We start from the raw sequence: 15,978 nt of genomic DNA, 5'->3' as shown, positions 1-15,978 counted from the left end.
TAACTTGATAATCCTTTCAGGAGCAGTGCAGTTTTACAACTACTGAGCTACAGACTCTTCAAAGGATAACATAGTTTGTGTGGTCCAGCTGCAGTCTAGAAAACCACCCATCTGAAGTGGAGCTCCAAACTAAAACCAACCTGAGCTTCATTTGTATTTCAAGCATTTGCATCACTTTAAATTGCTGCTAGGAGTGGGAAAAAAAATAAAACTCTCATCTTCCAAACTGTTCTAATGATCCCTAGTTCATTCCTGCAGGGAACAAATATAATATAATAAATGAGCCATCTGGGAATATATTTATCCTCAGAGGTATTATGTGTAAGAAAAAAAATCTTTGTGGTGTTATTAGTTGTTACGCTCTATTTTTAATATATTCAGTTTCTGCTGACTGTATGTAGAATATTGGAACTGTAGTGTCACTTGGAATTCATATATTCCACCAAAATTAGACTAGATGGTTTTTAGTTATTATCTATTTCTTCTTCTAAAGAGAAGATTAATTCTTCAAAAGTTACAGTTAAAATGTTTGAACCAAAGTAGCAAAGTAGCTTCGTTGATTTAAAAGTAGCATGTTGCATATACAAGAGGAATGCTACGTTACTGGATACTGTGTGATCCTTGTTCTCTAGAGGGATTATAAACTCTTGCATTTCCTGACAGATTTAATGTGTAAATATACCTCTCATTTTGACATCTGAACAACTTTTCAGAACTGTCTGCAGTTCAAGTAATTTCCAAAGTAATTGCATGGTAAATGGATAGTGATGACCTTACCTTTCCTCTAATTTTCTAGATTATTTAGTGTAATATTGGAACAATTAACCAAAGAAACAGACGGTGGCAGCCACTCGGGTGGCAAACCTGGTGGCTTTGATGTCAAAGCCCTAAGAGCCTTTCGTGTACTGCGACCTCTCCGGCTTGTATCAGGAGTGCCCAGTAAGCTCTTTTCCATTTAATTCCATTGGAATGAATGCTGCAACTGCTCTGATTATTTCACTTTCTTGTTCCAGGCACTAACAGAAATGAGAGGACAAAAATCTCAACTCTATATACTGTCTGGTTCTGTATATAAAGTGAATTTCAAGATGACTGATACCCTTTTCCAAGCTGAACAAGGGATTGTGAATTCAGTCAGTGTATGATCTTCTTACACAGTTCAATAAGCAGATGGGGAATACGCTTCCTTTTTAGGAGCTTTATATAAAAGGAAATTACGTGTTAAAATGCTAAAACACCAGAAAATAAAATTCAGATTTTTTTTTTCAATTCTAAAAGCCTGCAGGTCTGAAAGTGTAGGTGGTCCTAAATTGGTTTATATGTTGGTAAGTGTATGCCAAAGCACATTACACATTTTGTCTTTCCTGCCCCCTCCAGTGCACATGAATGCCTTCTGTTTATCTCAGTAGACCTAACAGATAAATTAGGAAACTTAAAAAGTAGAACAAAATTGTTTAAAGAAAACCATTGAATTTTCTGATATTTCCCCTTTTCTTTTAATACATTATTAATTATTGAAGCTATTTGGGCTGAATACAAGATTCATGGCTTACAATTCAGCTCTTTCCAAGAGATTCAGCAGAAGAAAGCTGATTCTGTGTTTATTCTGTCATGGTCTGTTACATGGAAATGATCATGATTTTGCATATTTGGCAAAAGGACTTCAGTGAGGATAGAAGCAGCCTATGGAATGTCAGAAAGGAAGTCTATTAAATTAAAAACGAGGCATTATTTTATTCTCATTGGTACCGTGGCAGCTTCATTAGTCTGGGATTCACTCATTTTGGTAAAGCCAAAATTTGGATAAATATTTGACTGAGAAAAAGAAAATGAAGTAGTTCTGAAAGTGATAGGAGAGAGAAATGATATGAGTAAGTTTGTTCAGAGTAAAAATGTGTTTTCCCAGTTAACTGTATTTTTCTCTCCAGACCAAAAATGCAGTTCTGCAATTGGCTGAGTGTACGTTTTCTCAAGACTTACCACAAAGTTGTGGTTGTTGCACAGAACTTGTTAAAGGTCATATGAAATGACCTGTAGCCCAACACTGACTACAGACCCTTTCTTTTTAGAAGACCATAGATTCTTGTGACACATTTCAAGCACTTCCTTCTGTGACATAACAGAGGAAATAATTGGTCAGAAAGTTTTAGATTCTTTTGAAGCTTTTTGTTACAGGAACATTTTGTGGTTCTAGGCAGTAGAATTTTTTAAAAAAAGTTATCTCTGCATGTCTGTTTCAATAATGTCTAATAATCTGTAATTACAGAAAGTTTGGTAGTGTGAGACATAGAAATATGGCTTATATATTATAACCTCATTTTTTTTTCCCTTCTAGGTTTACAAGTTGTCCTGAACTCCATTATAAAAGCCATGGTCCCCCTCCTCCATATTGCCCTTTTGGTATTGTTTGTAATCATAATCTATGCTATTATAGGATTGGAACTTTTTATTGGAAAAATGCACAAATCTTGTTTTCTTATTGATTCAGGTAAGTCATGAAACTGTTGACTAAAATAAGGGTTTAATTATGTTTTCTTTCAAATCTGTGGGATTTCAGTTTGAAATGGAACCAGGGGCCAAAGCACTAAAACTTCTGTAACCCCAATTTACACTGTGGTTTATAATTTTAGGAAGAGTGCATTCAGTGGAGAAAAAAAAAAACAAACCAACACCAAAGCCACAAAAAAATCAAACCACTCAAAGACTAGAACATGCTCTGAGTAGGTTTTCATTTCTGATATGTGTAGTTTAAATGTCAGTAATGAAAATAATAAGTGACTATGTACAAGGCATAACTTATTGGCTTTTTTCTCATCTCTGATTGCTGTAAAGGTACCTAGTCCTCTTTCAGGGAAGACAGACTTTACCAAGTTCATAATTTGTCAGTGTTTCTCCTTCAAGATTGTGGCAGTGTGGTAAGAACTGCAGTTCTGAAATGAGTAAAGAAAGAAAACTGTTCTCCATCCAGGTGAAATGATGAAATGGGGGTGTGTGTTGGTGGAGAATTTTGAAGGAGTGACACCTCATGAGGGAGAGATCTTACCTGGTGGCTAAGGGTGCATTTCTATCAGCTAAGTAATGAAGATGATGTGTAGCAATTAGATCTCTTTTTCTTAATGGTCCTTGTGTTTGCATGAAGTGGCAGAAAGTGAAGTAACAGCAATGGAAAGGAAAGAAAAAAATTAACCTGAGGAGCTTCTACAAAATGATGTATTATTACATGCTTCTTTCCACTGCTTAATTACTCAGGCTCTTGTATACATTGTTTTGATTAAGTTATTCTGTGGTTGTAAGGCCCAGATGAGAGAGACTAAAAGCTCGAAAGCTCCCACATGTTGCATTTATCAGCTTGAAATCTGGATTTATGTTACAGCAAGGTTGATGTTTCTTCAGGCAAGGGGTTAACTCATAAAAAATGGAGAACTCAAAGCTGTGATTTTTTTATTTTTTTTGATCAATTTTCAGATATACTAGTTGAAGAAGATCCAGCACCTTGTGCATTCTCAGGGAATGGACGTCAGTGTGTCATGAATGGCACTGAATGTAAGGGTGGATGGGTTGGACCGAACGGAGGCATAACCAACTTTGATAACTTTGCATTTGCGATGTTGACTGTGTTCCAGTGTATAACCATGGAGGGCTGGACGGATGTGTTGTACTGGGTAAGTTCATAAATCACTGAGCTTGCTTTGCTTTTATGTTCAAGGGAGAATTGAGAATTGTGTTTTGCAATGCCGTCATAAGGAGATCTGGATGAGTTTTGCAGAAGACAAACTCAGCTGCATATTCTTTCCAGTTACACATGTTACTGGACTCCTCAGGCTAAAAAGATATTTTAAAAACAAATTTTTTCATTGCTTATTTGAGGGTTTTTTTTGCCTATTCCATTTGGATAAATGTAATACTACATTCATGTCCTTTGGACTAGCCTTTTTTCATGTGAGCCTACAGATATTAAGTATGTCTTCAGTAATTAAGTTTAAGAGCTCTCTTTTTGCAGTATTTCTGCAGAATTTTTCCCAATGTTAACATAAATTAGAACAAAGCACGCTCTCAACTGTCATTGCTTGCCATGGGGACTGCAAACCATTTGTTAACCATTCAGAAACAACAAATTACAAGAGCCATGACCCTGATGTCATCTCCATAGAAGCAGCAAAAGGTATTCAAAAATGTAACTGTGTAAATTCCCACCTTTAAATGCTACTTTGACATAAGGTATGGTACCTCCACAGTCTTGCAACATAAACGAAGTCAGGTGGACACAGACTGAGAAACTGAAGATTTATTTAGTCCTGATTTTCCAAATGAGAACACACAGATTTTTTTAAAGGAGTAGTCTCCTAAATATACAGATAGACATTTCTCTGCTTAACCCCATTGCAGTCTAAAGGACACTACATTCTTTTGTGAATCTTTAAGAATCTAAATATCTGATGTGAGTGATTTGTCCAGGGTCATTCAAGAAGCCCGTGACAGCACCTTCCAGGTGCTGAACATCAGTGAGAATATTCTGTACTACTTGGTACTCTGCAGTAAGTCTTTGTGGCAATTAGGACCTTATAACTAATACAACACTAACCGTTCAAAGGTTGGAAAATATTTATGGAAGAAAAGTGATTACTAGTAAGGGTCACTGTTAGCAAGCTGTTAAAAGTGGATGAGATCTGCAGGTGTATTTTACTGGAACTATACTCCAGGTGATGTTGCTACCAGCAGCTCACATGGTGAATTTGTTACTTTGTCTGGCCAAGTGGGACTATTTACTGTTATTATCTGTTGTGGGGTACTAGATGCATTTAAGAATCTAGTATTACCCAGTGAATGAACACATAATTTTATGTTGTCATTTGTTGCAAATCAAGGTAAAACAAGCTGTTGCTAAAACATTTAACATCAGTGTAATCTCAGATAAAATATGTGATACTGGAGTACAGAATACGGAGATGTTTTAAGATAATGTTACTGTTTAAGATAATTAATGGACATTCTTTTAGGATGGAAAGACAAAAAAAGGCAAATATGAATATCTACTTCCACTGTCTTACCAGAGATACAAAACCAAATTGTAACAAAAGAATACTACAAGAAGCTAAGGCAGCCATTTTAGCTCAACGTGCACGGGTTTTGTGGATTGCTTTTTACTTGGAAATCTGTTGATGATACACAGACTGAATCAGTTTTATGCAAAACAAACAAATAAAACCAAACCCATAAATATTAGAAACTGCACAACATTCTAATTTCCATTCAGTCACTGTGTGAACAGTGAAATAAATTCTGTGGGCTTATCTTGCAAGCAGGTGTAATGTGAGGGGGTGAAATATGTGCAATATTTTGCATCGTGTTCTGTGGCATTCTGTTAGCAAGGATGACAGCTGAGAATGACAGCTTCCAATAGCACTCCCTGGCACAGCTCGTTATCACCTGGTTAACGACAGTAAACTTGGTTTAAAAATTCTCCAAGCACCGATAATGATTTTTCCCTGAGGCATATCTATTATAAGTTGAGGCCTTGATCCTGCTACTGCTGGGAACCCTTCAGATCGTGGTGACTCACATGGGCATCCTGCTGCTCACCAGTTTGCATCTGAATCCCATATGTCCTACTGTTTTTTAGAGAGTTCATCTGGCCGCTTTTTTCTTTCTAACTTACTTGCAACTCACTGGATAGCAGATATTACATATTCCATCCACAAGAAATATGACTCCTTAGTGCCAAAAGTTAGACTTGGGAGGTGAAGGGGTGTAGTGTCCTTGTTTTCACCAGCCAGTGCAGCCTGTATGTTCCCAAATTGTACAGTATGTTTGTGGCTGCACACCTGTGTGCCTTCTCCATTTATACCAGGACTCTGTTTATTCCCAGTCACAGTCCTTTCTGTTTGCTCTTGAGCCCTAACTGAAGGCTCATGTTATTAGTTTTGGACTCCAGTGCAGTCCTGGTTATTGGCCAAGTGGCAGCTTTTGTGTGCCCAGGTTTTTAATGCTCTGGCTCCCATTCTAAAGCGGAGACCATAGTACTCTTTGCCTCACTTTCAATTTATGCTAGCAAGCTCTCAAGAATTACAAAAAATTTGAGTCTGCATTTGCATATCTGGCTCTAGATTTTTCCCATGTCTTTGAAGCATCTAGATGTATAGTCTATTAATGGCAAACACGGATTTTGTAAATTGGTTTTTATTTTTAGCTGTTTCACTCGCTACGTAGGAACACAGATAATGAGCAGTGATACTTGCCAGCAAAACCCTCAATTTTCCCATGAGTACCAAAATTATCACATTTAATTCTTTTTGTTTTCACCATAGTGAAGTTATCTTTAGTTACTACACTCAAATAATCCACGCTGACAGTACCATAACTTGAATGAGAGATGGGCAGGGCCTCTGAGAAACCACCTTACTGGGATGGGCTGCCAGCACAGTTGATTCAATGATGAAGCAACTGTATTAGTGGCTACTGAATTTTCCTAACTCAATGTTATGGAGAGATGCTGCATTACCAAGTCAAATATTAACAGCTCCTCAGTTCTCTGACACCAGCTAGCACTGTTCAGATTGATCTGGAGACGTTTTGAGTTTGAAGAACTCAAGCTGAAATTGCTGAATACATTGATGTCTTAAATGGTTTTGCCTATTAATACACATACTGATATGTTAACAAGATATTCTCTCAAGGATTCATGTTTAAAATACTCAGTTCATTACTTGAAATGTCTAAGCAGTCTCCAATATATCTAAAACTTGCATAAGGTTTAAGGAAAGGGATGTCAGGTTTTTTTAATATAGCCTTTACTGATACTTTTTAAAACTGTCTGTTACTAGTTTTTGCTAATAACATATATTATCATCAAGGAAATACTTCATTCATAATTCCTCTGCATTTATAACAAAAATAGTGTGCACTTCAGAATCTGTTTCTTGCTTTAGAAAGCTTTATATACTTCAATATATTCACTGAAGCATCTTAGAACATCTGAAGAAAATCCGTCAGTTCTGTAACACAGCCTGTTTAGGCTACACAGCACTTTTGCATGTGTCTATATGCCATTTTGCATAAGTGTCTACACAGCCATTGCATTAATGTTACTGGAAGTAACCTATCAAGATGGAAAAGACTGTATCAGTAACTGTATTTCCATATACAAGAACTGTGGCTTCCTTACAGGTTCCTCAATAGTACCAGGCCCTTTTCTTTATTATGCATGAGCTAAAAGGTAGAAAATCACTCTATATTTTTTTCTAACTAGGTGGGAATTAGAAAAAAACTATAACTCCCACATAAACCTATGTATAGAAAAAGAAAATAATTACAATAATAAAACAAAGCAGTCTGTTAATTTTTTCAGAATGTTAATCAGATGATGAGGAACTCAATCTTTTTGATTGAGATCTTTTTAGAATGCTCCTAGTTCAAGAACCTTTAAGGAGAGCTTACTCAGAAGTATTATAAGGGGGTATAGTGTACTTGAAACCAGGCGATGTGCAGCAAAGATTTTTCCTGAACACAAGGAAGTGTTTTACAAATACATCTCACAAGAAAACCCTTGGCTCATGCACAAAATGTATTATTAAGCTATAAACAAAAAGCTGCAAAATATGAAGTGTTATCAAAACTGTCATCAGAGTGCTGAGGAGTCTCCTAAAAAATACTTTTCGAAAAACGCAACCAGCAGTTAAATAATCAGTAACATTCTAGGACTTTAAATTGGATGATTTAATAAGCTAATGGGAAACTACTGAGGGTGATTTAAGCCATATTAGTCCCACTCCACCTGCAGAAAGGGCAGGCATGTTTCTGATCCAAATAATACTTGTCAGGAATGAATTTCATCTTATTGCCGGAGAGAAGTCAAAGAATGCTTGACAGCTTTTTTCCCCTTTGTAAATCGGTTGCAAATATTCAACAGTGTTAAAAATTGTGAAGAAAAATCACAGAAAATACTTATATCTTCCTCTTTTTTTGTTACATACCTACGGACAGCTTGATGCTGCTCTGTTAGCATCGCTCAGCACCACTCTCAGGTCATCTAAGGGAGACTCTTCAGTGGAACAAGTCAGCTCATCCCCAAAGGCATCGATGTGCTGCATGCTCAGTGCTCCCAGCCTTCGATGACTACATAGCCAGAAATTTAACACATGATGTACAGCTGGAGAAAGAGTGATAGAAATTTTGGATGGCAGCACTAGTATATTGCATAAATCTCGCTGAAGAGCCAGGGACAGCAGGCAGAATTTTTTCAATTTGAGTGTTAATTACTTCAATCCAGTTTCATGTTAAAATCTAGCTTAACTCCTCTGCCTTTAAGGTAATGATTTGGACTAATTACCCTTTTTTTTATGCTCTCTAGGTATAAAAAGCTCTGAATCAACCCATTTTAGATTGCAAAGAGAGAGAACTTAATCTCAGAGAGAAAAGGGAATGATCAAATTCAGACATGCAAACAGAGCTACCATCCCAAGGAATAATATACATATTAAGAGTTTGAATTAAGATCAGAGGGGATGATAATATAGTGTAATTTCTTTCCAATTAGCATCTTAACACAGACCTCACCCGAGGAGGATTTTAAACTACCTAACAGGGAAATATCTTTCCCATGAAGTGAACTTGATTGACTTTGACAAGTTATCTTGTATCTCAGTCTTAGCTGACTGCTGACCTGAACTGCAGTCAAAGCGTGGAACTAATTTCTTGTCACAGATCATTGCAAATACTAAAAAGAACGTATTATTTCTCCCCATTTTAAATAAAAATGGGTAGAAACTGGATTAGAAATAGAGTCTGGAATTCAGGTAGTGCTAAGAATTCCACTAGTGGAATAGCTAGAGTTTCTTCCAAAAACTTTGCCATGAGAAGAAAACCATTATTTTAAAAGCATCGTAGCTCCCAATCTGTCCCAGGATAACAGTTTAGTAAATAAATTCAGACCTCCCTTGAGTATTCGGGTTTTGGTCATTATTGCTACATAAACTAAGGTAACAGTTGTATATCATATAACTGAACAGCGTATGCTATTCTTGCATTTTGTTGTGTCCAGCATATGGGGAATATTAAATACATCCAATTGTTATATAATCTTGTATAAGTGGCATAGCAGATACCAAATGGGTGTTTAGTACCTGTCACCAAACTGGGTATTATTATTTTGTTCATTTTAATACATGATAGCTAAATATTTAAAAAGTAAACACACTGTTCATCATATTAGTTACTCAATTCCAATAGTTTTTGAGCCCTTAGATGTAACAAATGAAATCAGTGCATAGGGTGTATAAATTTCTTTCGTGAAGTTAGCTTGGGCAATATAGATAAATAGGTAGAAGCACTCACAAAAATTGTTAATCCTAAATTAACAAGCTGAAACTCATGAAGGAATCAAACACTTGCATTTTTTTTTATACCCATTTTGTTAAGCCTGGTAGAGTCTTCAGCAACAAACCTTCTCTGGGTTACTCTTTTGTAGAGGTCGTACTGGTAGTACTCTTGATTTTTGTTATGGTGATGTCCCTCTGCTCTGCAGTTTCAACCTGGCATAGCTATCTGAAAAAGGACATAATTTTTTAGCAGTCATGTTTGACATCAAGGCTTTCCTTGGAACAATTACTTGATTTCCGCCCTCCCCCTGGTTAGACAGTAAGCTGATTAATGAAATGCCACTCACAGGAATTAGCTAAAATAGCATTATATGGAATATGAAGTATCTGAATGAAAAAGACCTGCATCCAAACAAATTTCTGAACAGTCTTAGTAAAATTTTACAAACGATCACATTTTAAAGAATAAATGCCTCATGTAAGTACCAAATTTTTATGTTTCATTTGCTAAGTATGGATAAAAACAACAGAAGGAAGATATTGAGGTCTGTTCAGATAGAGCAAAGGAAATTAATAAAACTGAAGCAGTCTTACAAGTTGAGGTTTAACTTAACAGGATCACTTATGAGTCCATGTGCAACTGTAGCACAGTTTACCTACAGAAGAGGGAGGCCAAATTTAAGAGGTGATTAAGCAAGTACGAGGCTCTCTAGGTACTGTGGTAACTTCTCTAAGGGATCTGTTTCTCTTTATGCCTACCTTGGTGCCTGAGCCATGAAATTCTGGTTTTCCAGTTGTTACTGAGCTGAAATGCTTAGCAAAGCAGTGGGCTCGGTGCACGTCCCACCAGTGCACCTCTGCTTGGTTCAGTGTCAGCACCACAGCAAAGATGAGTCTGGCCAACCAGGAAAATGTCAGAGAAATCTGTGCTTTGACTCCAGAACCCAGATAAGATTGGATACAAAATTTACATGCTTTTACAAACCAACCTTGGAGGCTGCTGTGCCTCAAGCACAGCCTGTTATAAGTCAGCTTTTAGTTGACTCCACTTCAGTCAAGAATATCTCAGGACAAAAGCTTTGAAGCCAGGGGGCTTTGAAAAGCTGTCTGGTGTGCTCTACACTAAGTAGAATAAATAGCCTGATCTGAGGTTTTGTGAATCTCCATTGTATGCTTTGAAGAATGCAGGGTTAGTCCCACTTCACAAAATGCAGATTTCTGAAGGATTTTTACACCTGTCAAGAGACTGAGTCTGTCAGTCTTAACAATTTGTGAGGTGATTTGATAGATTATAGGTAGCAATAAGTAAACCCACCAGTTATGTGTTTGTTGGAATGTTACGAAAAGAGGAAGGTAAAGTTGAAACCTAAGGAAGCTAAGAAACCTAAAATATTTAAGAGAGTTTGAAACATTGTGGAAAAAAATTCAAAATAGGTTCATGCATCAGCACATTGTATCTGTAATGGTACAAATGCAGAATTAGAGGTGTTACTGCATTGCTTTATCATTATCCCCAGCCAAGGCTTACATAAATTAATATATACAAAGAGCTTGCAACAGTTTTCAGTGAAAGAATACCAGGTGTACAGAAAAGTAAGACCTTGATTTGCATACAATTGCATGTGAGGATTTTACTCACAATTACCACAGATAGGGATAAATGAGATTTTAATGATTCCTAATTGATGTTTTAGATTGGAGTGTGCCATTTGCTGCTGTGTAGCTCTAAGTGTTATGTCTGCTGTAAATTTGACTTTCTCCCCATTTCACTTGGGAGTCTTGGTCTCTGATCACTTATGCTATGTTGTAATAGTAGTTGACTCCAGCTACAGCACAGCTAACAAGATAATTCACTCCAAGTGCCAGATGAGGCAGTTTCAGACTGTACCAAGTTTGTCCTATCAGCCCAAGATAATTCTTCAAGACTGCAGGTGTATACCCACAAATATATACACAGAAAATATAAAGAGCCAAGTGGACAATGCATAGTAAACATCTACTGCTATGGTCAAACAGAATTAAGGGACATGAAAAATACTTTGCCCTTCCTATCCTCCATCATCTCATCTGTCCTCTGTTTGATGTGGTGGATAAACTAATTAGAACAGAAATTCAAACAGTAAGATTGGATCTGTAAAAAGGCACAAAGAAGAGCAAGAAGGATGGCACTTGGTGGTGTCCTCGCAATAGGTGCTATGAAGGCTAAAAGCCTCATGGCCTCAGAAAGAGCCAGGACAAGTCTTTTGAGAGCCATTAAATATGACACCTCCTTTGGTTATTGTGCATCCCTGAGCCACAGAGCGGGGAGTCTTGCAAGATGTTTCACTGAGGATTTGAGGTGAGGTGTCTCCTTCAACTCCTGGTGTTACTTTAACATCATTCAAGGGCTTTTATTGCTTGTATTTCTTAATTGCAGCTTCTAGTACATTTGGAATTTGTCTTTAACTCCTTATTCTGCACTTTGTGTGAAAAGTCAGCATTAATCCTTTCAATCTTGTTGCTGAGGATGGAGATTTTCCTGTTCTCATATATTAACCAAGTTCTGTCTCAGTCTTTAATCAGAAGGCAAATCGACTCCTTTAATCTTTCTTTAATTGGAAGTTATGGAAAATGCCATTTGACATGCATGAAATAAGCGGCAAAGTTTTCCAAAAGGAAAGGACTTCTTTTTATACTTTGATCTCTGGTATTAATGCAATCTGAAATATTTCTTCATGAATAGAAATTACGACACATTACTTGAATAGAGTTTAATTGTATCTAGAATTAAGTGATAAAGTTGTTGAGTACTGCTGTTTCAGGAATTTAGGAATTCAATCTTAGATTAGTGCCAAGGTGTTCTACTAGGTTCAGGTGTTCCTGAATTATGGAATGCTTTTGAATTAGCTCAGCACCTGCCCAAAATGAAAACTTTCTTCTAGTATTGGTTAGCTGCAGTTGCCAATTTTTACTTCACAAGACATTAGTCCTGGATAGATGAGCCTAAAACATTGGGCTTAAAATGAAACCACATAAATGAAAAGGAATTAAAGTGAAGGGAGGAAATATAAATCACAGTTGCCCCTGCTGACAGAGCAGGAGAATTTGAGCTTCACTCCTGAGCTACTGAGTTAGCACAATGCCTGGCTGCTTGAATATGTTCTCTTTGTGAGCAAAAACAGAGTATGGAGTTGTATTGCAGTGATTTCCAGAGCTCTGTTTTCTCAAAGTAAAATTGCAAATATTAATGTTTAAGGTTTTTCAAAAAGACACATAGGAGGCAAATGTTATCAACACCAGATGAATTTGTCTTCACGCTGGCGACTTGCAAGCAACTGCTGATGGAATAATTTAGTTAGATGCAAAATGCATTTGTATGTGTTTGAAATTTAATTAAAACGTTTGCTCTGATCAGTTATTGCTGGAAAAACACTTTGCCTGTGTGGTACAAACCGTGTCTGTTAACATGAAATTGAAGCTAATGATCCCAACCTTTCTGAATGGCTGTAATCCTTCAACTTCCTATCAGCTTCTCCAAAATTCAGCTCTATTGAAACTAGAAGGAAAAAAAAATCCAACCCAAATATATATTTTCAAGTTTTCTTTTTTATTTTTTTTTTCTACCTAGAAAGTGTAAGTAATTTTAAGTTACTTTTCAGTACCTCAGTTCAGTTGCAAAAGCATTTTAGAAGACAATACGTAGATTATTTTAAAAGATGCGAGAAAAAGCTGTGTAGTGTAATCTTCCTTGGTTACTTAGGAAGTTTGTTTACTTTGGTAAGTATAAACTGGTATTAATACAAATCACCACTGAGGGAAAGTGCTTATAGGCCTTAACTTGCAAAACTTAATGTGTGTGCTTACATCGGGCCGTCCATAGGGACACCCTGCAGAAGCTGAGATTATGATACATTTTTAAAAGACAGAGGAAAAAATAAAATAATTTTGGAAAACATTTGTTCTCATGTTTGGTAGGTCTGTTCCAACAGAGATGTTAAGGGCAGGAGTTTAACTTGATTAGCCATAGAGCTCAAAGCCTGATCACAAATTTCCGATACAACAAACGCAACAGCATTCACAGAAGTGAAAACAGATCTGCAAAAAGGTTGTTCTGCAACGCCATGTCTAATTTTTGTCTGCTGAATTTTCATGGCTAAAAAACAGCTTAAGAAGAATCTAATGCAAACTTGTCAGTATAAACAAAAAAGCCACAACAATTCCTTTTCAAGAAGAGGCATTTCCAAGAAGTTTCACATCAGAATTATTTTTGTTACTTAGCAAAATGTCTTTTTGCACCTGAATGCTACACACAAAACCAAATTTCCCTGTTTTAAAATACCTGTTTTTCTGAATAGGCCTTTTTAGATCTCCATCAGTGTATTTCTTCAGTCATCCTTTGATAGGTATAATGATCTGGCCAAGAACAGACAGTGGAAGAGTTCTTTATAGAAAATATGTGAGTCTCTAGAGACTGTATTTAAAGCTCAGTTACTTCAACCTCACTTTAAAAAAAAATTAATTAGCAACAACTTTTTAAAGTTTATTCAGCCTTGATATAATTTATGTTCAAAAGTGTGTCTGGAGTGTTTCCATTATGTTTCTAAAATTTTACACAAGTTTGTTCTCATTTATTTATTTTTTTAATTAATTTAAAATATCTGGCAGCATCCGACTAGTATTTCAGGAGAAAACTATTGGAATTCCTTGTTACAGAAAAAGTAATACTTCCTGTACTGTTGAGATACATATTGCTGTTTATTTTCTCAAATGATCATTCATGTCGATAGGATATATAGGAACTAAAAATCCTAATATTTCAATGTACTTTGTGATCATAATTTTAATTGGAGATCTGAAATTTATTTCATGTTCTCAGTGTTAAAGAACAGAACTGTTGTAATGCCCCATTTATGTTTGATATTATTTCTGATCAGAATACTAGGTTCAGTCACCGTTTTGTTTTAGGGTATTGTATTAGAAATGCAAAGTGAACGTGGCCAGTGCCACCTTTTCACATTTGTTCTTTCATTACTGAAGGAATGCATAGAATGTTATCTAACCTGAATGATCAAATTCTCCTTTTCTCTGACTCTTCATTGCTGTTAATATAGTGATCTACTCTATAAGATCATCTTATTTCTTGCAGATGAATGATGCTATGGGATTTGAATTGCCATGGGTGTATTTTGTCAGTCTCGTCATCTTTGGGTCATTTTTCGTACTAAATCTTGTTCTTGGTGTATTGAGCGGGTAAGCATACACCTTTTTCATCATGAAGGCAGAGTCCTGAATTCAGTTGCCATGAACACACAGGTTATCTTGTACAGGTGAGACTTCAGTTGTGATAACATCTTTTAATAAACCTCTATTGCTTCCTCCTCTGATTAGAACAGAAAAAGTCGTCTCTGGTTGTCATATAACACACAAACACCAAAATCATAGTTTAGACCTATCAATATATATTCATGTCCAGCCTTGTGGCAAAGTTATAAAAAGGACTAATAATTCTCATACACTTACTTAAATGTTATTTCAATTAGTCTTCTAAGGCATCACATAGACCAAAAAATTTGGGTAAGTAAATTTAAACAGTTGTTCATTCATTTTTTTTAAGAACTGGATAAGCCATAAACTTTGTGTTGAACCTACGTGATCTGGCAGCTGCAAAAAGGACTCTGCTGTTTAATAAATGACTGAATCATAACTTATTTCCTTACGTTTTACAGGTAAATGATGCAATAGGATGTGAATGGCCATGGATCTATTTTGTTAGTCTTATCATCCTTGGCTCATTTTTCGTACTTAACCTGGTTCTTGGTGTACTTAGTGGGTAAGCAGTTGAGTTAACATTGTGTATGCTACTGCTACTTGTAAGATGGCCTCTGCATTTACTCAAGCTTCTCAGCAAATGGCTTTTTTGCATGCACTTGAGATTCTAATGTCATCCTACCGGTGTTTGCTCTTTGGACTGAACTGTGTGATTCTACTGCCTGTATCTGTCTTGACATCACGTTCACCATGCTTGCTAAAAGTACTCATTAAATGAGGCACTAATCTCCTTATTCTATAATATTCCTGCAGGGAAGAACATTTTGCACACAGAGATGGGTGGTGCACCTGTACAAATATTCTGCCCTGTGGTTATGTACAAATGGTTTTTTCTGAAAGACCAACTTTTGCTTTTGTTCAAATAGTCATAAAATAATTGAAGTGTTGTTTATGTTTACCAGTCACGTATTTTGCACAAAATTTTGCAAAGCATTTTTAATGGGTGCTTCAGGATCTGTCTTACAGGAAGAGTGTGGTTGTGTTACCCTGACACAAAGTGTTTGGTGCTTCCTGCCTTGCTGAGCTGTGAACTGCTGTGACAACCTGCACCAGGAGGCTGATATATTTATCAATAATCAAGTATCAATTTAGTGCAGTTGTCAGTGGGAGGTTGTCACAGCTTTTTCTTGGTTTGTGAACTCTGGGCTCCAGCCAAGAATTGAAGTCATATCAGCTGTGGCTGTATAATGTGCTTTAAAACTGTAATTTATGGCAAGAGTTTGTCAGATTTTCTTCTTACAAAGCCCCCTTACTTGAGGTTGCAACTCCATTTCCTTTGCTGTTTCCTGGTTACTAACATACTTGAGCTTGGGAAACTCCAGTTTATGGTCAAGATATTTTCTGATAAACATACCAA

At 36.4% G+C, this 15,978-nt stretch overlaps 1 protein-coding gene across 5 annotated transcripts in view; it reads left to right on the top strand.

Moving 5' to 3' along the window:
• CACNA1D (calcium voltage-gated channel subunit alpha1 D) overlaps nt 1-15,978 on the top strand; it is a 171,480-nt gene that overhangs the window by 65,880 nt on the left and 89,622 nt on the right. For all 5 annotated transcript variants that reach the window (XM_039378756.1, XM_039378763.1, XM_027727999.2 and 2 more), the window contains exons 5-8: nt 797-939; nt 2,336-2,488; nt 3,466-3,662; nt 15,020-15,123. In XM_039378756.1, coding sequence (XP_039234690.1) covers nt 797-939; nt 2,336-2,488; nt 3,466-3,662; nt 15,020-15,123 — 597 coding nt within the window. The remainder of the gene's footprint in view (nt 1-796; nt 940-2,335; nt 2,489-3,465; nt 3,663-15,019; nt 15,124-15,978) is intronic.

The sequence above is a fragment of the Pipra filicauda genome, unplaced genomic scaffold (genome assembly GCF_003945595.2).
Source record: "Pipra filicauda isolate LSUMZ 115617 unplaced genomic scaffold, ASM394559v2 scaffold103_size3290846_pilon, whole genome shotgun sequence".
Taxonomy (NCBI): Eukaryota; Metazoa; Chordata; class Aves; order Passeriformes; family Pipridae; genus Pipra; species Pipra filicauda.
This window is presented reverse-complemented; position numbering and strand designations above follow the sequence as displayed.